Raw genomic sequence first — 23,769 nt, forward strand, 5'->3', positions numbered from 1 at the left:
GACATGACCAGCAGGGAGGGCTGTCAGAGAGGACACCTCCTTGTGGCCCTGAAGCCACAAGACTCACATGTCACCCAGAACACAGTGCAGGACAGCAGAGCCACTGTTTTTAAAAGCAGGAGTCCCTTCTCAACACAACCACACCTCTTACCCTCCAGTTCTCTCCTCTCCCCACACCTCCCTCCTTTCATCACCCCCCCCCGGTGCTTCTCTCTTCCCCCTCTGTATCCCTCACTCTTTTCTTTTTCCAGTCTCTGTATTCACAACCACAAAACATGACCTCTTTTGGTCAGCCACCCCCTACCCCCCAGCCACCCCCTACCCCCCAGCCGCCCCCTACCCCCCAGCCACGCTGTCTCTTTCTGTTCAGCACAGCAGACGCAGTGAAATGGAAGGAGGAGAAAGAAGAATAGAAAATCGGGGGTTGAATGGCATCCTTGATTTATCCAACTTTTACCCGGGTGAGATATTGGCTCACTGCCTAAAGTGAAACCATAATCCTCTTTCCAGCCCTGGAGTTACTAACTGTACTCAGAGAGTGTGAGGGAGGGTGTGGGCGGGTGTGGATCTTTGAAATAATGTTGGATACATATTTTTATTAACTGGATTATTTACTGCTATCAACCAGGCCACAAAGAGAACAGGCACACACACACTGACTCTCTTTAACACAAACACAGACATAATCACACACACTGACTCTCTTTAACACAAACACAGACATAATCACACACACTGACTCTCTTTAACACAAACACAGACACAATCACACACACTGACTCTCTTTAACACAAACACAGACACAATCACACGCACTGACTCTCTTTAACACAAACACAGACATAATCACACACACTGACTCTCTTTAACACAAACACAGACATAATCACACACACTGACTCTCTTTAACACAAACACAGACATAATCACACACACTGACTCTCTTTAACACAAACACAGACATAATCACACACACTGACTCTCTTGCTCCCTCTCTCACACAAACACACACATACTCATTGCCATGCAAAGTCAGGCCAATATGTTCTGATGAAGTGGTGAGAGTGAACTAATGGGGTTTGGCTGATATGTGAAAAGCTGGAAGATTTCTAGAGAATGTAGGGAGCTTCCTAGCCCGGACAGCCCTCTGGTCTGTGTCTGTCTTCCTCTCCTGGCTGACAGCTGGGTTCTGGAACAGGCCATGTTAGATCACCGTCAGGGTTCAGTCCTGGTCCCCTCCTCAGAGAGCCCAGCTTACCAAACACTGAGGTGTGGAGGGGAATCGGACACCATTTGCAAGAGTAATGGGTGTTCAAGAACATTAGGCCAACGGGTTAATCCATCAAGACACAGCCCACCTGTTACACCAGGTCCAGCGGTGATGTGCTCACATACGCTGATAGGAACACCGATAGTGCTTACACTGATGGCTGAACTGACCAGCCATTCGGGCTTCTGTGAACCCTGTAGAGTTGATACGAGGGTTTGTAAACTCACTGTAGTTTATCAGTCCCTCATCGTGTGTTTACTCTGGCTGGGTTGAAGACACCTCTGTGACGTTCTAGATAAGTACTCTATTGGTTCTCTGAATTACCCGGCACAAATCTATTTTGTTTGAGTCCAAACTCCCATCTGTGTAATCAGACCAGCATTATCAGTCTTCTCCAGTATGGGAACTTTGGACAGGATCTCTGATGGGGATCATGTGGGACAGACTGGGCTGGATCCTGCTCTGTGTGCTTCAGGAGATGTCCAGGAGGTGAGGGAGACATCCTTAACATGGCCCTGCTCCTCCACAGCCCACCTCAGGCTGAATACATTCTGCTGTGATGATGTCACCACAGAGAGCCCACCTCAGGCTGAATACATTCTGCTGTGATGATGTCACCACAGAGAGCCCACCTGCACACTGTCACAGCAGCGTAGTGCAGTTCGGCCTTCCTTCCAGCAGTTGGTACTTTCCCCAGTGGCTGACAACTGATTTACTTGTGTTGATTCTGTGTTACTGTAAATCTGGATGTTAATGGTGAGGTGATGTATTTTCCCTCTCCCTTACTCTTATCCCTAGATTACGGCAGCCTTTGATCACACACTGTAAACTACAGTATGTTGTTCATCGGCTCCTCTGCATTCATCTACCCCATGTGGTGCACTTTGCCCCAGTACTACAAGGGCTCTGGGAGTGTTTATTATTTAAGATGGGGCTTATAAAACTCTTATGAAATGACTCAAAGTTGAACGGAGTTCTAGGAATATCATGAGTTGTTAATAAGAGTAGTGTGCTAATGATTGTCGCATGTCTGCTTCTCCTCAACCAGAGCCAATCCCACCCCACAGACACATTGTGGGAACCGAATCTCTGTCCTCAGTTCTTTTATTGGAACCAGGCCTTGGCTATCTGCTGGAGCAAAGGATCTGTCCACGGACCCCCCATCCTCTGAGACTCTCCACAAGACCCCCAAACCTCCCTCTCGGACCCCCCACCATCCACCCCCTCAGCCAGCCTCTACCTCAGAACAACAAAGCCAGGCACACAAACCCTGTGGCCTGCAGTGTCTCTCTGCAGGCATCTCTGTGTCAGGAAGCCACATAAGAGAGACTCTGTCACAGAGGGGGAGAGGGAGAGGGAGAGGGAGAGGGAGAGGGAGAGGGAGAGGGAGAGGGAGAGGGAGAGGGAGAGGGAGAGGGAGAGGGAGAGGGAGAGGGAGAGGGAGAGGGAGAGGGAGGGCTCACATGGCTAAGCGACCCCCCTCCATCACCACCCTCCCCCTCTAGGTTTCTGCTCCACCGCTGGAAATGAGAGGGCTCCCAGTTAGACCCCCAGGTCTTTATCTCTCTTCACCACCACAGCCTTCTCTCTCCCTCTCTCCATCTGCCCCCCCCCTCTATCTCTCTCTGTGATGGAAACCAACCTTTGTCAAGCCCAATCACCATCACAAACCTCTAAACCATCTATCCTCGGTCCGACCACAGTTCCATTCCTAACATCCTCCATTCCCTATAGTAGTGGGCCCTGACTGGGCCTGGTTACAGTGGGGCCTGACTGGGCCTGGGCCCCACTGTAATTAATCTATGCCCACTACTAGTAATTAGACATTTAGCAAAGGTGTTCACTAATGAGCAGTTGTCCATGCTCTTTTTCTATTGTCCAATGTATCCTCTGGCCTCACTGTGAACTATGTTGACGCAGTGGTCACATGACACCTCCTAAAGGTCAAAGTGTCATGGCTTCTCGTGGAATCCACAGTAAACAATGAGGGAGGGGCTAAACCCTGTGACCGTAAAACATGTGGTCATCCAAACATGAACTTGTCACACTCCATGTCCCACTCAACTAACAACAGCACATCTTGTCAGTTCTTCAGTCATGTGACAGGTTCAGGGGGTGTGGCCTGGGTGGGACCAGAAATCCAATGAAAAAGTCAATCATTGAATCCAGTCCTTGACATAGTCTTATCATAGGGTTGTTTTGAAATAAAGTTTTGATTCATTCCTGTGATAACTTCCTGTGTGCCAGTCATGTTCAGTAACGTGAAGACTGAAAGAGTACGACAGGAAATGAGGATGTATCTCTCTCTGAATGAACATACTGAACATGTGAGAGAAATGGAAAGAGTTTGTATAGTTTGGACTGTACCAGCCCCCCAGACCCCAGTGTGCTGTCTCTCATGGCCCTACCCCAGTGTGCTGTCTCTCCTGGCCCTACCCCAGTGTGCTGTCTCTCCTGGCCCTACCCCAGTGTGCTGTCTCTCCTGGCCCTACCCCAGTGTGCTGTCTCTCCTGGCCCTACCCCAGTGTGCTGTCTCTCCTGGCCCTGCCCCAGTGTGCTGTCTCTCCTGGCCCTACCCCAGTGTGCTGTCTCTCCTGGCCCTACCCCAGTGTGCTGTCTCTCCTGGCCCTGCTCCCAGCTCTCCTTCCCAGTCGGGGTCTTCGGTACTGAGCCCCCAGTGAATGTGACCTGTTTGTCAAAACGTTACAGGGCTGGAGAAGAAGCCAGCCAGGCTTTACCAAGATCATGAACCTGCTGTTGTTCCATGTGACCTCTGGCATGCCTCTCAGTCTGCCCCCCAGTCCCCACTCTGCCTGGGATACCCCCTACATGATGATGATACCCCCTACATGATGATGATACCCCCTACATGTGGAAGCCATCCTGGGCCTGGAGACTGGAGACTGGAGGCTGTGGGGCTGGAGGGTGGAGGCCGTGAGGCTATGAGGCTGTGGGGCTGGAGGCTGTGGGGGTGGAGGGTGGAGGCCGTGAGGCTATGAGGCTGTGGGCCTGGAGGCTGGAGACTGGAGGCTGTGGGGCTGGAGGGTGGAGGCCGTGATGCTATGAGGCTGTGGGGCTGGAGGCTGTGGGGGTGGAGGCTGTGAGGCTGTGGGGCTGGAGGCTGGAGGCCGTGAGGCTGTGGGGCTGTGAGGCTGGAGGGTGGAGGCTGTGGGGCTGGAGGCTGGAGCCTGTGGGGGTGGAGGCTATGAGGCTGTGGGGCTGTGAGGCTGTGGGGCTGGAGGCTGGAGGCCGTGAGGCTATGAGGCTGTGGGCCTGGAGGCTGGAGACTGGAGGCTGTGGGGCTGGAGGGTGGAGGCCGTGAGGCTATGAGGCTGTGGGGCTGGAGGCTGTGGGGCTGGAGGGTGGAGGCTATGAGGCTGTGGGGCTGGAGGCTGTGGGGGTGGAGGCTGTGAAGCTGTGGGGATGGAGGGTGGAGGCCGTGAGGCTATGAGGCTGTGGGGCTGGAGGCTGTGGGGGTGGAGGCTGTGAGGCTGTGGGGCTGGAGGCTGTGGGGGTGGAGGCTGTGAGGCTGTGGGGGTGGAGGCTGTGGGGGTGGAGGCTGTGAGGCTGTGGGGCTGGAGGGTGGAGGCCGTGAGGCTATGAGGCTGTGGGGCTGGAGGCTGTGGGGGTGGAGGCTGTGAGGCTGTGGGGCTGGAGGCTGGAGGCCGTGAGGCTGTGGGGCTGTGAGGCTGGAGGGTGGAGGCTGTGGGGCTGGAGGCTGGAGGCTGTGGGGGTGGAGGCTATGAGGCTGTGGGGCTGTGAGGCTGTGGGGCTGGAGGCCGTGAGGCTGTGAGGCGTGTGTGTGTGTGTGTGGGGGGGGGGGGGGGGGCCCCTTCAGTGAGCAGACTCACTGAAGGGGCCACTCTTACAGGACCCCCCCCCCCCCCCCCCCCCCACAACGTTCCTGCTCTCCACTAAAACTAGGTGATTGGGAACGACAGCTGATTCCTGGAACTGCACCGTCAAAAAGTTGATGATTAACAAACATCCAGAGGAGCAGAGCGTTGGTCTGCATGGGGGGGGTTTGGGTGGCTGCTCTCCCACACTTCCCAAACTGGGCCTTTAGTGTGTGTACACATTACAAACACAGACAGGACTATTCCTTTGAGACAGAAAGTGGCGGGAAATCCTGCTTTAAGAATTCTGACCATTAATGACAATTTGTATATAAATGTGTTACAGGGCAGGCTTGAAGTTGACGTGTTTGGGGAAGGAACACTGTGTTGTCTTGTGTCTTGTCTGGAGGGGACATTGTTCTCCTCCCTCGCAGCCTTGTCCTTCCTCTGTCTACCAGCTGTACCCTGATGGAGGGAGAAAGTGGTTTATTTGTGACAGGCTTACATGTGGTGGGCTGCAACTCTTTTCTCAGGAAGTGAGAAATATCCTGAACCAGGTCATAAATCCACAGGAATCTCATTCAGCAGTCACACAGATAGAGGCTCCCAGTTTGGGCTGATTTCCTTGCCTCTCTCTGGGTCTCTCTACACAACTTCACACAATCATTCATATGTGGAGTTGTGTATTTTGCATTATACACAAGTAATAATGGACCCTTGTCTGGCCGTCCCCTTCACACACACACACACACACACACGCACGCACGCACGCACGCACGCACGCACACACACACTGTACACATTTACCACAAAACATCCTCAATAGGATTTCCTCCATTACATTTTACAAATAGACAAATATTTAATATAAAATACCTATTGTATTCCTTGACGTCAAATGGCATGAACAGGAAGAATCGAAATAACTCCAGGAATAAATGAAGGATGTTGTCACTTATATTGTGCATCATGCTTGGCAGTTTAGTTCTCCGGGAAAAAAAGTCAGAAAGACGTTTATTTTTTACCTTGAGAATTTTTTACGCTAAACCTAACTTTTAGAGTTATTAACCCTAACCCTAGTATTTAGTACATGGTAAATTTTAAAACTCGGGAGAAGAAATGACTAAAGCAACAAGGATGTCACAGCATCTCTGAAGCAACCTTTCTGCTACACAGCAGTAAATCTGTATGGCTACGTCATACTTGTTTTATTTTCTTTAACCTAATCTTGGTGAGACATAGAGCATGTCAATGATTCATGGAGGTCGTCTGTGTTTGTGAGGCAGGTAAGGAGGTTAATTGGAGCATGGCAGGCTGGAGGAGAGAAATAACAGGCCTGGTAGACCTGTCTGACAGCAGCACTGCTCTTTGGGACTGGCTCTCCTGCCATCATTTCCAGCTCTCTGTGATCTGCCTGCTGATCTTCCTGCTGATCTCCCTGCTGATCTTCCTGCTGATCTGCCTGCTGATCTTCCTGCTGATCTTCCTGCTGATCTGCCTGCTGATATGTCTGCTGTGGGTTTCAAGCCCTCAATCTCCAGACACGTGTGTGACCTTGTGAACAGTGTGTGTGATCCCATACATTGATGTGACACTGTGTTTTCCAGTTTAGCTTTGTGGGTAAATGTACAGTGTGTGTGTGTGTGTGTTTAAAATAAAAGCAGATGACACAGATGTAGGGCAGGGCACGCCCATTCCTGTTGCTACACACACACACACCATCTGAAAAAAATGCATAACATTTCTCTCATCACTGTAAATGAGGAAACCCATAATTTACTGTTGGACCATGTGTGTGAGAATCATTTCATCATCCATATGGAAAAATATGTCTCCTCAATGTTCTACAGATTAAATGGTCTGAAACAGGATTTGGTGCAATAGCATTCTCACGATCTCCGGAGATAACAGGGTTCAGCTACAGTTAAGGAAAATAAAGTAGTAGGGTTGTTTTCGTCTTCACTTTTCATTTCAGTCTCATTTGACACCTCAGGTCGCCTCGGCGATCCCCAATAACTAAGATGTGATTTTGATGACCTCCCTCTTGAATGAGAGGACAGAAAAACTTATGTGTGTGTGTAGCAGTGTTCACACAAGTTATGCTACTTCAAGGTCTGAAGGGTAAGAAGTCATGAGACACTGAAGAAAGACTGGCCAAAGCGAACTCAACCATCCTGTCATCTCCAGTACAGAGGCAAAGCTGAAGTCTAGCTTGTCATAGTTCAGCAGGGGTGCTTTGTTTTAACCCCACATCCTGGAAGTTTTGCAGATACGACTGTTGGAATCCTGATGTGTTTATCAAGTTGAAGTAAAAGGGCAGTATTGTGAAATCTGTGTTTAGTTTAGTTTGGCAAGCCCTGGCCACAGTGCAAGGTCCACTGTCTGGCTCAAGAGAGGAAGACAGAGAAGTAGAGAGAGAGGGAGAGAGAGAGAGAGAGAGAGAGAGAGAGAGAGAGGGAGAGAGGGAGGGAGGGAGAGAGGGAGGGAGAGAGGGAGGGAGAGAGGGAGAGAGGGAGAGAGGGAGAGCGAGGGAGAGCGAGGGAGAGCGAGGGAGAAGGAGAAGGAGAGAGAGAGAGTGTCCATCTAGGGAAAATCCCTGGTGTTTCTCCTGTCGGAGAGAATACTAACCCTGTCTCAATGGTCTGGATGAATGATGGTCTGTTTCTACACCAATCAGGCTGCCCCATTACAAAAAGAACAAATCGGCCTTCTTTCTTAGGACACAATTTTCTTAGGACCCATTTTCTTTGTTTGGAAACAATCCGGTTTACAGAAAAGTCTCCTTTTCCAGAACAAACCAGAGACGACATGCAGGAAGTGATCACTTTATGGAATACTGTGCTTCCACTTTTCACTTTTCAATCTCAGTGACTCTGGATACTCTAAAAGAATAACTAGAGATCTATAGGTTTCTCATTCCTTCGTGTGATGTGAAAGACTATAAACAGGCGAGACAAGTGAATTTCTTACATTTGATGAGAGTACCAGCTTCAGGCTGTGGTTCCACAGACTGGTACCTTTCCATCCAGATCCAGTGATGAGAGTACCAGCTTCAGGCTGTGGTTCCACAGACTGGTACCTTTCCATCCAGATCCAGTGATGAGAGTACCAGCTTCAGGCTGTGGTTCCACAGACTGGTACCTTTCCATCCAGATCCAGTGATGAGGGACCAGGGACGCTGAGTTCCTGGAGGGCAGGATGAGACACTTCTAAGTCTGTAAGAGGTGTCTTGAGGTGTGTACACTGTAGTGTTTGACGACACTACAGTGTCACTACAGTTTATACTTTATAAAAGTAGGGTCTCATATAAAAGACCTAAGCTACTGTCAGGGGCTGCATTCCAGTAAACTGTTTGAGCGGTAAACTTGCAACCGACACGAGACACGATCTGCCCCCATTTAAGTATCAAATTCTAACTGCGGCCGTAAGGACCTGGAGCAAAGTCACAGTAAAATAGGAGAAAAACCCCCATATCAGAAAACTGTCATCAGATAAACATTCATATCAGGAAACCAGCAACTGCGCCAAGACTGACATCACAGACCACAAGGTCCCAAACCTCTCCAAACACCCTGAATGTTAGTCCTTTGCAGCAATCACATCACAGAGCAGAATGTCAGTGTGAAATCATGACCAAAAGACCCTCAGAAATATTCACCTTTCAACAGTTCTATAAACATGTTGTCTGCTAGGACACAAGCAAGTTCTACTTTTGACATGAATGTCTGTCATGGAAATCTTTGGCCTCCTGAACTAAGACATGATGCAGGGAGAAAAGAGAGGGAGAGAGAAAGAAACAGTGATGGAGGAGAGGCTGCATGACCGCAGGCTATTTATGGTTATTGGAAATGCCCCCCCCCCCCCCCCCCCCCCCCAAGAGCTGATAGACTTTATTAGAACAAACCTCCACATGAAGTCTGAGGACTTGGCCCTCTTTTGCCGTTCTCATATTTTTCTCATGTGTGTTTTGGATGTTTGTCTTGCGTCAGCTGCAGATTGTAATGTTTGACTCCTAAGGTTACAGCGTGGCATGTACACACAATAAGGATCCTTAGTATGAACATACAGTAGTCTACATGCAAGAACGAAGTTCAAAGTATTCGAGCAAAACCCTGAGGCAGCAAAAGACAAATATTTACAACAGGAATTCAACAATCAGCTGGTATACATTTGGGCTGTTTTTGTAAAAAAACATATGTATGCAAAGGGATGAATTATTATGTAAACCCATTGGTGGTAATCATATTGAGTGATCATCCTTTCCAGATGCACAGATAAAGGGTGATCTGGAAGTTGCAGGGTATTGGCTCAGTCACAGAGAATAGTGTGGTTCATGTAAACCTCCCGACCCCAGCCCAACCATCTGGTCCCAGAGTCGAGGTGATCCGTCATGAACAACAACCCGCAGGTGAGCGAGTGGTCTCGCTTCCACGGACAGAAGCAAACCTCCCTGAGGAGGTGGAACTGAACCCGACCTGCTGAGGGATGCAGAGGGAACACAGAGGCAGAGGGAGGCAGAGGGAGGCAGAGGGAACACAGAGGCAGAGGGAGGCAGAGGGAGGCAGAGGGAGGCAGAGGGAACACTGTGTGGGGGAACACAGAGGCAGAGGGAACACAGAGGCAGAGGGAACACGGAGGCAGAGGGAGGCAGAGGGAACACAGAGGCAGAGGGAGGCAGAGGGAGGCAGAGGGAACACAGAGGCAGAGGGAGGCAGAGGGAACACAGAGGCAGAGGGAGGGAGAGGGAATACAGAGGCAGAGGGAAGCAGAGGGAACACAGAGGCAGAGGGAGGCAGAGGGAACACAGAGGCAGAGGGAACACAGAGGCAGAGGGAGGCAGAGGGAACACGGAGGCAGAGGGAACACAGAGGCAGAGGGAGGCAGAGGCAGAGGGAGGCAGAGGGAGGCAGAGGGAACACAGAGGCAGAGGGAGGCAGAGGGAACACGGAGGCAGAGGAAGGCAGAGGGAACACAGAGGCAGAGGGAGGCAAAGGGGACACAGAGGCAGAGGGAGGCAGAGGGAGGCAGAGGGAGGCAGTGGGAACACAGAGGCAGAGGGAGGCAGAGGGAGGCAGAGGGAACACAGAGGCAGAGGGAGGCAGAGGGAGGCAGAGGGAACACAGAGGCAGAGGGAGGGAGAGGGAATACAGAGGCAGAGGGAAGCAGAGGGAACACAGAGGCAGAGGGAGGCAGAGGGAACACAGAGGCAGAGGGAACACAGAGGCAGAGGGAGGCAGAGGGAACACGGAGGCAGAGGGAACACAGAGGCAGAGGGAGGCAGAGGCAGAGGGAGGCAGAGGGAGGCAGAGGGAACACAGAGGCAGAGGGAGGCAGAGGGAACACGGAGGCAGAGGAAGGCAGAGGGAACACAGAGGCAGAGGGAGGCAGAGGGAACACAGAGGCAGAGGGAGGCAGAGGGAGGCAGTGGGAACACAGAGGCAGAGGGAGGCAGAGGGAGGCAGAGGGAACACAGAGGCAGAGGGAGGGGGCTTCAGGCGGAGAGAAGGAGCCACAGTCCAGTCAGTCTCCCAGAATGCAGTGCTGTGTGGAATGCAGGGGTCGTGTCAGAGTTTCATCAGCTCAGTAAATCCTCCCAGCCACTCAGGCTGCTTGTTTACTGCTGCTCTCTGGGAGACAATGAAGAACTCGAGTTTGCAGTACGTGCGACCCTTCCTCCCCTTCCCCTCCCTCCGTCTCTGCCTCTTCCCTGTACAGCCAGCACACTGCCAACACAGGAACGGCTCCCTCAGATTACAGCTGTGAAAAATGGTTTAGTCACACCAACAAGCACCCCCGCAACATTCCTGAGACATGACAGAGCATATTCTCCCCACTCATTCTCATCGTTTCTCTATGTCTCTCTCCCTCTCCCTCCCTCCTCCTCCGTGAGCTTAACTCTCTTTCACTTTCTCCTCTCTTTATTTTCTTTCAGGAGGTTCTTTCCACTTCTTAGCCTTCCACACACACCAGCTCTGGCCTCTTACACACACACCAGCTCTGGGGACTGTGTGTGTGTGTGTGTGTGTGTGTGAGGAGGTATGAGAGTTAGACTGAAGGCTAAACTGAACGACATGCTCCATGTGTCGCCCAACTGAACTAAGCTGGAGGAAAATACAATCAGGTCATATTTAGAAAATGTGTTGCACGCCTGTTGTTCTGAGGAAAGCTTTTTTGGGTCGAGCGGTCTAGGCTTAAGCAAACCCAACCAGCAGTGACGGACCACACATCTCCAGATGTGTCCGTTCGTCTGAGAGCTGTCAGACCATCCAGCTGTGGTTGGACCTCTCTCTGTGAAAACACGGCTTTTGTACGGCATTCAATGTCAATTGCCTGACGTTGAGAAATCAAGCCCCTTATTAAGACTTGACACCAAGAACAACTTCCTAGCATTATAACTTAACAGGCTCTCTCCGGCCTTTCAATCATCCCAACTCAAGTTGTGGGAAAATGAAAATACCCTGCATGCAGATGTACAAGTTGTATTTACTGTCTGAGACCATTTAATACTCTGCACCACGATCCAGTTAACATAGCCCAACGCCTCGATCACTGATGTATTAGAATGGGGAGGTCTTATCTTACTCTTGTGAAATAGCATACCACACTGTATGAACTCCAATAAATCATACTGTAGATGTGCTCTTCAAATACACACCCCTCCACTCCACTTCCTGTATCTCCTTCTCTTTCTCTCTCTCAAATCAAAAACACACACTTAAATCCACCTTAACAATAACATTTAAAGAGGGGTGAATTATTTGAGTTGCAGCACGGCAAGCACTTTTTTTTATATAAACCACAGTCCACTTTGTATTGCAAAACATGCACACCATGTCAACAGAGTTTAGCATCACACGCCAAGGGTTCTAGGTTATGCTGGAGAAAACATGCTGGTGGGAAGATTGGTGACTGTTAGAGGAGGAGGAGAGGGGGAGAGGGGGGTAGAGAGGGATAGAGAGAGAGAGAGAGAGAGAGAGGGGAGGGAGAGGGGAGAGAGAAAGAGAGAGAGAGAGAGAGAGAGAGAGAGAGAGAGAGAGAGAGGGAGAGAGAGGGGAGGGAGAGAGAGGGGGAGAGAGAGGGGGGGGAGGGAGGGAGACAGAGGGGAGAGAGAGGGAGAGAGGAGAGAGAGAGGGGAGAGAGAGAGAGAGAGAGAGAGAGAGAGAGAGAGAGAGAGAGAGAGAGAGAGAGAGCGAGAGAGAGAGAGAGAGAAAGAGAGAGAGAGAGAGAAGTGGAGAAGGAGAGAGACAGAGGGAGAGAGAGAGGGGGGAGAAGGAGAAAGAGAGAGAGAGAGAGAGAGAGAGGGGGGGGGGGGGGGGCGTAGACAGAGAGGGAAAGAGAGGGACATTGGTGTTACAAGGGTATTTCACTTGACATGTCCTTAGTTTACACACTGAAATGTAGAACAAGCAGGTACATGTCATGTGTCTCTCATTAAACTAAACATGGAGGATGCACTGTCAGACACTATTGCGTAAACGTTCTACCTCATATCTCTTTCTACCTCATATCTCTTTCTACCTCATATCTCTTTCTACCTCTTTACAGCATTTGACCTTTTTGGATGAAAAGGCCAATCCCCATGGCCCACAGCAAAGCTTCTAGAGTCTAGCCCTTCTCACCATGGACAGTTCAAATTAGAGTGCTTCTAATGTAAGGATATAATTGGGTAATCAATCATACAGACTGGCACACTAACACACTATAACAGTTCTCCTTACTTGCCTATTTAGCCTATTATTTAGCTTGTTTTTTGAGACTTGTTGACTGGTCAAACCAGACCTACAATGGTACATTGACATACCAAGTCAACTGAACATCCACTTAGCAAACAGCCATCAATTGAGATTGACCATTAACTAAATCAGTACCTCTATACCTAGTTTCCCCCACCCTATCATGATCCATTTTTGTTTCAGTGGCCAGACAGATTTTTTTAACACGCCTTCCATTTAATTTGAACAAAAAAACCTTCGCTCATTTTCTAATGTCTCTTAAGATGTCACTGTGACAAACTTGTTATACAGGACAATTTGGCCACACACACAAACACATCAGACACCCTCCTTATGTCTCCAATGTTGAGAGTGAATAATGAACCCGTTGTCCAAGAACACACTTCAGGCTAAGCCAAGGTGTTTGAGGGGAAGGATCACCTGTGTGAGAATACCTCTCCCTGTGGTCTTTGGACCCTCCCCCAGTCACCATGCTCTGCCCTCTCCAGACTTCCTCAGGGGGAGATATGGACCCTCCCCCAGTCACCATGCTCTGCCCTCTCACTCCAGACGTACTCAGGGTGAGATATGGACCCTCCCCCAGTCACTATGCTCTGCCCTCTCACTCCAGACGTACTCAGGGTGAGATATGGACCCTCCCCCAGTCACTATGCTCTGCCCTCTCACTCCAGACGTACTCAGGGTGAGATATGGACCCTCCCCCAGTCACTATGCTCTGCCCTCTCACTCCAGACCCACTCAGGGTGAGATATGGACCCTCCCCCAGTCACTATGCTCTGCCCTCTCCAGACCCACTCAGGGTGAGATATGGACCCTCCCCCAGTCCCCATGCTCTGCCCTCTCACTCCAGACCTCCTCAGGGGGAGATATGGACCCTCCCCCAGTCACCATGCTCTGCCCTCTCCAGACCCTCTCAGGGTGAGATATGGACCCTCCCTCAGTCACCATACCCTGCCCTCTCCAGACCCAGTCAGGGTGAGATATGGACCCTCCCCCAGTCACCATGCTCTGCCCTCTCCAGACCCACTCAGGGTGAGATATGGACCCTCCCCCAGTCACCATGCTCTGCCCTCTCCAGACCCACTCAGGGTGAGATATGGACCCTCCCCCAGTCCCCATGCTCTGCCCTCTCACTCCAGACGTACTCAGGGTGAGATATGGACCCTCCCCCAGTCACTATGCTCTGCCCTCTCCAGACCCACTCAGGGTGAGATATGGACCCTCCCCCAGTCCCCATGCTCTGCCCTCTCACTCCAGACCTCCTCAGGGTGAGATATGGACCCTCCCCCAGTCACCATGCTCTGCCCTCTCACTCCAGACGTACTCAGGGTGAGATATGGACCCTCCCCCAGTCACCATGCTCTGCCCTCTCACTCCAGACCCACTCAGGGTGAGATATGGACCCTCCCCCAGTCCCCATGCTCTGCCCTCTCACTCCAGACGTACTCAGGGTGAGATATGGACCCTCCCCCAGTCCCCATGCTCTGCCCTCTCACTCCAGACCTCCTCAGGGTGAGATATGTACCCTCCCCCAGTCACCATGCTCTGCCCTCTCACTCCAGACCCACTCAGGGTGAGATATGTACCCTCCCCCAGTCACCATGCTCTGCCCTCTCACTCCAGACCCACTCAGGGTGAGATATGGACCCTCCCCCAGTCACCAAGCTCTGCCCTCTCACTCCAGACCCACTCAGGGGGAGATATTGAAGTGGCGCTGGAAAAAGGAAGTTGCATGTTACATGAGATATTTCCACAGGCCCCAAGCACACCACCACACACAGCTTCCTCCATGAGTCGGGGATGTAAACATCCCTCTGTTTTGTCAGTGCTTTTTTCATCCACTTTACTTTTCTTTCTGATCAACTCAAAACTACTCAGTCAGACATTGTTGGTGGATTATCTACCATTTCTCGACATAATAAAAGCTCTCCGACCTCCCCATAGGTAAACATTGGGTGAAATATTTCAGTGATTCGGAGTAAACAATGTTATGGTCACTTTACAGCTTGTCAAAGGAAGTTTGGCAGCAATGGGAAGCATGCATGGTCCTCTCATTCACAATGGGGACATAAACCAACAACCCAAAAACTGAGGCAAAAAATGAGCTGACGGGCGCAACAATCAAAGACAACAAAGAAAAGCAATGCAATATGCAATACTCTTTTCTTACTTTCTGTCTCTATTTTGTGTGTGTGTGTCTGTGTGTGTGTGCGCGCACGCGCGTGTGTGCGTGTTGTTTCACAGTAGACAGAGTAGACACTTGTCTTAAAGGATTGGAGAAACATAACTTATAACCACAAATTTCATTTTAGGGAATGGTGGGACTGCTACATGTGTGACATGATACTAAATGTATAACGCTATAGTAATTATTTCTAATCCATTCAGGTGTTTCTTAGAGGTAAAATAGACATTTCGATTGATTTCAACTGCCCATCGAACACTAAACAGCGGCGGTGGAGAGGCAGTCAAAAGCAGATAACTCTGCGGCTTCTGTTTTATATTCTGCACCCAAGAAGAAGAAGACAGAGAACCGCTACATCACACGTCAATCAAATCCAGGCCCCTCCTGTTTTGCATAACCATGCATGTGTGGTTTTTTATAAAGGCAGTAACGCTGCACACAACTGTTGCAGGAGGACTGGGGCTCTACAGGGCACAAATAACCTTTCAATCTGGACTATTAACCACCAGCCCTGTAAATAAGATCCGTTTCTTCTCAATATTATCAGCAACAATGACAGCCACCATCGTTTCTTCTTTCTTCGATTACAGTGAAGTGACAAACAAGGTAACCAAACTCATAGTTTGATATCTAGACTAGCTGTGCACGACTTGAGTAGCTGTAGTTAGTTAACTAGCTTACTGTACACACATTAGCTAGCGCTACAGTAGCAATGTAACTTTCTGAGCTGCTTGCTAGACTGCTTTACGTTTGTCTAGCTCTCTTTATCCCCCCAGATACACTAATTGTCTAACATCTCTTTAACTTTATCATGGATATAACAAGTGTTTTTTTTTTACCTAGCATTACGTTGACTTGAAACGTGGCAAAAGTAGAATTAAAAAGTGGCAAGATAACGATGGTAGTCAAACGTCATGTGGGTGTTGATGAAGAAGTTGGATTAGAAAGTTAGATTGGTAGCTCTTGCTGTGTGTTAGCTACTCAGTACCAACTAACGATTTGCTAAACCACATACAATTTATCAAGTTGTCACATGTTTTTGTTGTCTTAGCTTGGTACTACCAGTAAGATAACACTAGCTGTCTGTATCGACTAACTGTTTAGCTTCTTAGCTAGCCAACCTGCCAAAAGGTAGACTATAGTCAGTAAGTAATCGAGCAACGCCAATCAGCTATTTAATATCGTTGAGTTATTCATTAAACTAGCTAGTGGTCTGCATACGTTTGCTTTGAATGTTGCACGCAAGTTGTAACTTGCAAAGTACCCAAGTAGCAAAACAACTGTCGTGTTCACGCCGTAGCGGTGTCAGCCATGTCGGGCTTGACGTTCGCTTGCTAGAAGCGGCTATAATCTATCTAGCATGTCGGTCCGCTGTTAAGCAAGTACACGGTTGTTTCGATGGTACTATTAGATGCGGCAAATGGAATAAAAAACAAAAACAATATTACAACAGTCTGATGAAATTGAATACTAAACTCAGCAACTAATTGCCAATGTCCTTAAACAAAGTTATACCTCTAAAGTTAAAAACTTCATTCTTCAGAGACAGTAACAAATCTAACCGTCTAGTAGTCCAGCTAACCCATGCTCTGATGCATGCCTTTCATGGCTTACTCGTAAGAATGTGACGAACAATAAGAACTGAAAAGGGTGAAGTTTATGCAAATACCTACAGTTAGGAGTAGCTTATTTATTTGTTACCCTAACCTTACCATGGGCTTTCCTATTTTATTTTATTGCAGCATAACAAAATGTTGAACTTCAACAACAACAGTCTTCTCGGTGGGTCCCACTCAACCACTGTCCCCTGCCCTAGTGCCAACCCCTCCTCCTGTTCCCCTACTGGGTCCCTGCTGGACAGGAAGGTGGTGGGGGGCTCCTCTGGAGGAGGGCTGTTCCAGCGCCGTCATTCCGTCACCATCCCCAACGCCAAATTTAACCAGAACCAGTTCATCAACAGCCTCAAGACAGACCCGTCGGTCCTGATGGGCAGCAGCAACAACAAGGAGAACCGCTTCCGCGACCGTTCCTTCTCAGAGACGGGAGAGAGGCTGAAGTCTGGTGGCTCCTTGTGCCTCGGAGGCGGCGTTGGTCAGGTGAACTCCAGCCGCTACAAGACGGAGCTGTGTCGGCCCTTCGAGGAGAACGGCACCTGCAAGTACGGAGACAAGTGCCAGTTTGCCCACGGCATCCACGAGCTGCGTAGCCTGAGCCGACACCCCAAGTACAAGACAGAGCTCTGCCGCACCTTCCACACCATCGGCTTCTGCCCCTACGGCCCCCGCTGCCACTTCATCCACAACGCGGAGGAGCGCAGGGGGCCTCCTCCGCTGTCCAGCTTCAACAAGCTGGAGCGTCCTCGGCTGCAGCACAGCCTGAGTTTCGCCGGCTTCCCCAGCTCTGGAGGTCTGCAGGACAGCCCCACCTCAGTCACCCCTCCACCCATGTTCTCCACAGAGGACCTGAGGGAGTGGCAGACCAACCCCTTCACCTACTCCAGCCAGGAGCTTGCCAACCCGTTTGGCCCCAGCCTCGGGGGCCCCCCTGTCTCTGAGCCTATAGGCCAACCCTCTCCCTCACCTACCACCCCCTACTTCTTTCGGCCCATGTCGCCCCCCTCCCCCCTGGACTCTCTGTCTGACCAGGAGGGCTACCAGAGCAGCTTAGGGAGCCAGAGTGGGTGTGAGTCACCCAGCCTTGATGCCTCTCGCCGCCTCCCCATCTTCAGCAGGCTGTCCATCTCTGATGATTAGGAAGCTGCACACGCCCACTGTCCTGGGATAGAGAGTTGAGCGTGACTGAATGAATGAATGAGTGAGTGACTGCTTCCCCGTCTGCCCTCTCACCACCCCCCCCACTCTGGGCCTTGTTTACAACAGAGGAGTGGACAGTGTTTGTGCAGTGTTGTAGCCACTGAGTAACAGCAGAAAGGGGAGTGCCTTCTCTCTGCAGAGGAAGCGGAGCAGCCCACCCTCCCCTCTTTCCCACCAGCTGTCCTCACTGAACCATCCCACCCCCACCTCCTCCTCCCCCCGTCCCCCCTGTCGTCACCCCCCGTCCCTCGTCCCAGGGTTGAATCTGATAAGGCAGCAGACAGCAGTGTGCTTTGTTTCCCCAAATGTGTTCTCCCTAAATCACTTTGAGCAATTAACAAATGAAAATGGGAGTTGTGCCCTCCACAGCAGTGCCCTGGTGTAACCTGGTACTGAAGGAGAGGACGTGGTGGTGGGTGCGTGTCTGGAGGCCTGGACTCCCTCCCTCCTCAGTCGGCTGGTGTGTAGCAGCGCTGCATGCCTTCAGGTGGCCTTTACGTGCCTTCACTCTCCCAGTCCCAACTCTGAGAGGTCTCTTCAGAGGAATCAGTGCCTCATCAAAGGGTTAGCCTTTCAAATTCAATAAGCAAAAACATTATACAGTAAGTTAAGCTCTAATGCCTTGTGTGCCCAAGAATATGTGGACCATAATTGTTATTTCCATGTTTGATAATGGTCTAAATTTCTGCTCCTTCTCTATTTGGAATAATGTTTTTTGTTATGTTAATAAGGGTGACACAGATGGAGGTTTTGTTTATAGTTTATTAGACTGGAAATAAATTAATTTTCCTTGGTGCTATGCACCCTCTGTATCTATGACGACCACCTCCACTAACCTGTGCTGAGCGGAGTCGAGCGGTCTGCTGGCTGCTTGTCATTGGCTGTGTTTGGAGGTGGTAGGTGCAGTCCTCCTGTTAACCTTGATTTAGAAACGTACTTCTCAGTTTGGCCTTTTTCAACCCCGCCTAACCAGTTCAGTTCTTTGAGATGACCCCACAGTTCACTGCCTGAAAATCAACTGAGCAAAATGTGCTCCTGTGTAGGTTCCACCTTGTTCAATATATTATTATTATTATTATTATTATTGGTTAGTTTGTTTTAAAGAACCTTCGTATGGAGGGCTTTGCTTGTCACTGCTTATTTAACTTATCAAAATGTATTTATTGCTGATCTTAAGCTTTTTTTTATTTTTTATTTATCTGGATAATGAAACAATAGAATATATTTTCTTTTATGTTAAATTATGATCTTCCGTATTAATCGCAAGATTGTGAAGACCTGTTTTGTTATTTTTTTTCCACAGTTAATATATTATACTGCGATGACATTTTTTGTAACTACACTTTGATTTATTTTGAAAGTGAATCCTAATTTAAAACAAAAAATGCAAAAAGGGTTTTGCATTTTATTTATTGTTTTTATTTCTTATTTTTTTCCTCCTACCTGATGTTGGACTGTGGTTTCAGGTTTCCTTTGTCTTAATCCCTTTTCCAGTTGTGGCTGCAGCCACTCTCACCGTCTAGATTGTAGGGTGAGTGAGGATCAGTCCTGTTCATGTTCTGACACTGTCTTCACCACGATCAACATTCATTTTAGAAGTCACTAGAATCAGCTGGAAAGATTTTAAGCTCTTATTTGAATGAACCATGGAAGTTTCCCTAATCCGCAATAATGTGCACACATTTACTAGCACTTTTAGTTACCAAATTAGGTGATTTGTGTTAGTTTTTGATTCGATGTTGTTGGACCACTTGTTCCTATGAAGTGCCTATCAATACATTCCAGGTATCCAAAATGTTGTGCCATCATATTTTTATATAGCAGATCAGATAAAAGCCTAAAATGTGTTTGTAGCAGAGAATTATGGTTAACAGGATTGACACATGAAAGCAACTGTTGAATGTATTCTCTTTTAGCAGCCATCGCTGTTTACTACAGTCATTCATTTGTTCATGTACCTTTTGTAAATGACAGATTGCAGTTTAAAACCAATAAACCCAAACTTCTTTTGAAAAGCTGCAGTTATTATTTAAGGTGACTTCACACCACGACTCCCAATGAGAACAAACAACGTCTATGTTGAACACAAGGAAGTTGTCATCTTTTGGCACACATGTAGGAAAAAGCAATTAAGTAGTTATGACATATTTGTCATCCTACTGCAGTTGATTGCATCTTTATCTCAGAAAGTTGAGCAACTTCAGCCTTATTCTCAACAGAGGGTAATAATGTGTCCTCGAGCCAATGTTTTCAGACCAGGATATCCAACTTGTTCTCTGTGTTGGAAGTTCCTGGTCTTCTGTCATGTGTTGCCCACCTCCGGCAGGGAGAGTCACGGCTCCTCAGTCCCCCCCCCCCACCTGCTCTCACCCACTGGCACTTTCACAGGCTGTCACCATGGTTACTGTAAGGGAAGAGACATGAGCCTTTATAGTGTTGACGCTTGAGTCATTTTGGCCAAATTCTCAGTTTGCCCTGCTGCTGATGAATTGCAGGTTCAGTTCATTTCTTATTCCAGCCAAGTGGCCCCTGGTCTCCGGACACGGACAAATGAAGGTCCTGCTAAGTTAATACTAGCTGAAAGGAACTTATACTTTTAGCTTCTCATTTTTGTACTCAGACAAAAGAACATCCCCGTTTTCCTTCCTTAACGTGATCCTGCTAAGCACCTTGTTTGTTCAGTTTTCTACACTCAACATAACCTACACCCTTTTACGAAAGGAGAACCCCACACCTGCTTTGAGTGACTGGGGGGAAAGAAAACAGGTAGCGAAACTTGACTGAGTAGAGAGCAGTACTTGTTGCAACGGGTGGGTGATGCTGGGGGGCAGGGTGTAAAATGTTTTGAAACTCTTGTTTTCACACGCATCAGTGATATCTCTTTGCCAAGTGAAGGCAGGGGTCACTGTGCCTTTAAGGGCAGTTAGGAGGAAGAAGCCAGCACTAGTTGAGCAATGCTCCATCTGCAGACTTTACTAGTCCTCTATCAGCTGCTTTCCCCTGTGTTTAGAGAAGAGGCAGCTCACCCAGACTGAGGCCAGGAGCCTCTGAGTTCATCCAGCGGACCCAGCTGGCCTCAGAGCCATCAGGGACACCCAGTAGAGTTGTTTCCATGTTTGACATTGTGGAGAGCACCTTGGGAGACGGTACGGGGAGGTGGGTAGCTCCTGGGAAGATAGAGGGAGGGGGTAAAGGCAGGAAACGTTCATACTCAAAGGTAACCGCTTTTCTGATTGGGACTCTAAGACAACTTCCAGAGTTGAAACAATGATCTGTTGATCATTGACAAATCGGATGCAGAATATAATTGTGCTGAGACAGAGACAGACAGTATTTGAATGTTCCTCACCTCAAAAGAAACACACAGCCAACAAAAAACTACACTGACAAAAACGTGTACAAGTAGTAGCTTGACAGTTAGCTTGGTTCGCTTCACAAACTGATCTGTGGGTGTGTAGTGGTGTATGTGTGTGCCTCCATAGCGACAGAGCTAAGCTGATCCTGGCTGACGGAGCATGCTACAGATGTGAGGACAGGGTTCCCTCCTCCAACACAAGGCCCCCACCCGTCCCCACCCCCCACCACGCTGATCCAATTCCTCACTCATTACTGCACACTGTTTCCAGGTCCCTGGTCTGTAGCTGGCTTCGTTCACCAGCAGCAGATCCATCCTGACTCTGTACTGGCTGGGATGGGACAGAGAGCAGGTGCAGGTGAGAGCCAGGGGGGTGAGTTAGTGTGCTGAGGTACTGCTTCAGGTAGTCCAGACCACCTGTGGAGACATGCCGGTTCTCCAAACATCAGGCTGCCAGGAGAAACTGTGGCCCGGGGTATTCTCACACACACACACACACACACACACACACACCTCGCAACACACCTTCTGAGGTGGACTAAGTGAAGCACACTGTAAGAGACACTAAGAAGGAGTGTGTGTGTGTATCAGCCTGTGTGTGTGTTTGTTTGACTGTGTTTGTGTGAGTGAGTGTGTGTGTTTCAGTCTGTGAATGTGTGTCACTGTAGAGTCTTTATTGACTGTAATTTTTCCAGAGGAAAGACTTACACTACATAAATGTGTCGTGGGGTACCTCATGTACTGTGAAGAGTTGAGTTCACTCAGTTTGTAACAGCAGGATCACTACAAGAGAGACTGTGCCAACAGATCTGGAACAAACTGCATGTGCCCAGAAAGACAAACACTCAAGCTTTGGATCCTTATGAATACTTTATTAATTTTCCTCACTGGCCTTACACACAAAACACAAACATGAAACTGGTCCACCAGTATTGTCTTCTGTCGGGGCTTAATTCCAGTTTGCTTAAAGGACCAAGAACTATATTGAAACTAAATGAGTTTGATTTGAGAAAGGTTTGAATCATGTGTTTAAACAAAATCTACTTAAGTGCAGTAACAAAATATTTGTACTTTGTTACTTTCCATCTCTGGTCAAGAGGCTACCTGTACTGTCATGTTGGTAGACTTGATCTTGTGTCTGTGTGAGTGAGTGAGTGAGTGAGTGAGTGAGTGAGTGTGTGAGTGAGTGAGTGAGTGAAAAACAACTGAAAAAGGAAGAACTACCAGAAATAAGCCCATTGTTCAGCTAATCAGCCAAACTTCCCCTTCAGGCACTGAAGCCTTGGGAAGTTGAAGAAGTCATGGGAACAGGAGTCATGGTAACTGCCTGTCAGGTTCCATTTAGTGTCAGCTGATATTGATGTGTCCTCTTGTCAATCATTAGCAGACTGAGCTCTGCATTTTCTGTCTGTCTTGTGAATTCTCCCAGGTAATCTTTCACTACGAACACTCTGCTCTGCCTCACTGCTCTGCTGTGTGCTGTGGTGTGTGTGTGCTGTGATGTGTGTGTGAGGGTGGTGTGTGTGTGTGTGTGTGTGTGTGTGAAACCTGTCCAGTAAGCTCTCCTCTCCCAGTACCCTGAGGCCTGTAACCTGCTGAGCCACACAAACCTCAGTAATGTTTAACTCCAGCACTCCCTCCCCTACCTGGCCCTCCCCTACCTGGCCCTCCCCTACCTGGCCCTCCCCTACCTGGCCCTCCCCTACCTGGCCCTCCCTTACCTGGCCCTCCCCTACCTGGTGCTACAACATGAAGCAGCACATACAAGAGCCACAGAGCGGGTCACAGCAGCGCTAGGCTTCACATACCAGCACTGGGGAAGACCTCTGGACATACATACAGGCTTGGCAGTTGTGTGGGAAACCTGAGAGGACTGATCTGGGCAGAACAGTACAGTATGCCCGGTACAGATCTGCTTGCATCATACGTGTCCTGTACCTAGCAGGTGAAACCCTGTATGGGTTTGTGTGAGAGGGCTCCTTTGTTTGGGCTTTTAACAGACGTTGAGTAAGTTACCTTCTGAAGCCTTGGTGTTGCTATCAGTGCCTCCCACACTGAACTGGGCAGCTTTACTGTCCTTCACCTCCCAGTGACAGCCCAGACTGCGGTGGAGGAACATGGCAGCTATCACCAGCGCTGCTGCCCACACAGGAACTGATAAGGGGTTAATACAACACGCCCGTCTGTCTGGGAGGGCTGCTCACTCTGTTGATCCATCGGGATTCATCCTCATTATAAGCATTTGATAGGGATACATTTTTGTTTACAGTGACAACAGTGGGGACTGTAGACCCACTTTACATGGGAATGAAGAAAATCCTTCTCCGCATGCACTCACTCACACACACACACACACACACACATAAACACACACGTGTGGACACACGTACACACACACACACAGTTCCCAAAGGCAAAGCAGCTGCTTGCCAGTTTCAAGAGTGAACTGAATCCCATCAAGGCGGTCTGTGGTCTGACACATTGTTTCCTGGTTTCTATTTCCTGGAAAACAAATCACAACAAAAGAGGATTTTGAATGTTAAAATGGCTCTCCTTGCAGCAGCACTACAGTTATCA

At 49.1% G+C, this 23,769-nt stretch overlaps 1 protein-coding gene across 1 annotated transcript; it reads left to right on the top strand.

Annotated features, from left to right (window-relative positions):
* The first annotated feature begins 15,452 nt into the window (after positions 1-15,452).
* zfp36l1b (zinc finger protein 36, C3H type-like 1b) lies at positions 15,453-19,852 on the top strand. The gene is made up of 2 exons (XM_047022008.1): positions 15,453-15,630; positions 16,767-19,852. Exons 1-2 carry the CDS (start codon positions 15,577-15,579, stop codon positions 17,775-17,777), a joined length of 1,065 nt encoding a protein of 354 aa, XP_046877964.1. The 5' UTR covers positions 15,453-15,576; the 3' UTR covers positions 17,778-19,852.
* Positions 19,853-23,769: the final 3,917 nt, after the last annotated feature.

The sequence above is a fragment of the Hypomesus transpacificus genome, chromosome 6, assembly GCF_021917145.1.
Source record: "Hypomesus transpacificus isolate Combined female chromosome 6, fHypTra1, whole genome shotgun sequence".
NCBI classification, from domain to species: domain Eukaryota; kingdom Metazoa; phylum Chordata; class Actinopteri; order Osmeriformes; family Osmeridae; genus Hypomesus; species Hypomesus transpacificus.

What these genes read in the sequence shown, in the direction of transcription:
- zfp36l1b (XM_047022008.1), top strand. Translation starts at nt 15,577, where the DNA reads ATGACAGCCACCATCGTTTCTTCTTTCTTCGATTACAGTGAAGTGACA. An exon ending in ACAGTGAAGTGACAAACAAG is followed by an intron (nt 15,631 to 16,766) that starts GTAACCAAACTC and finishes ATTTTATTGCAG; the next exon opens with CATAACAAAATGTTGAACTT.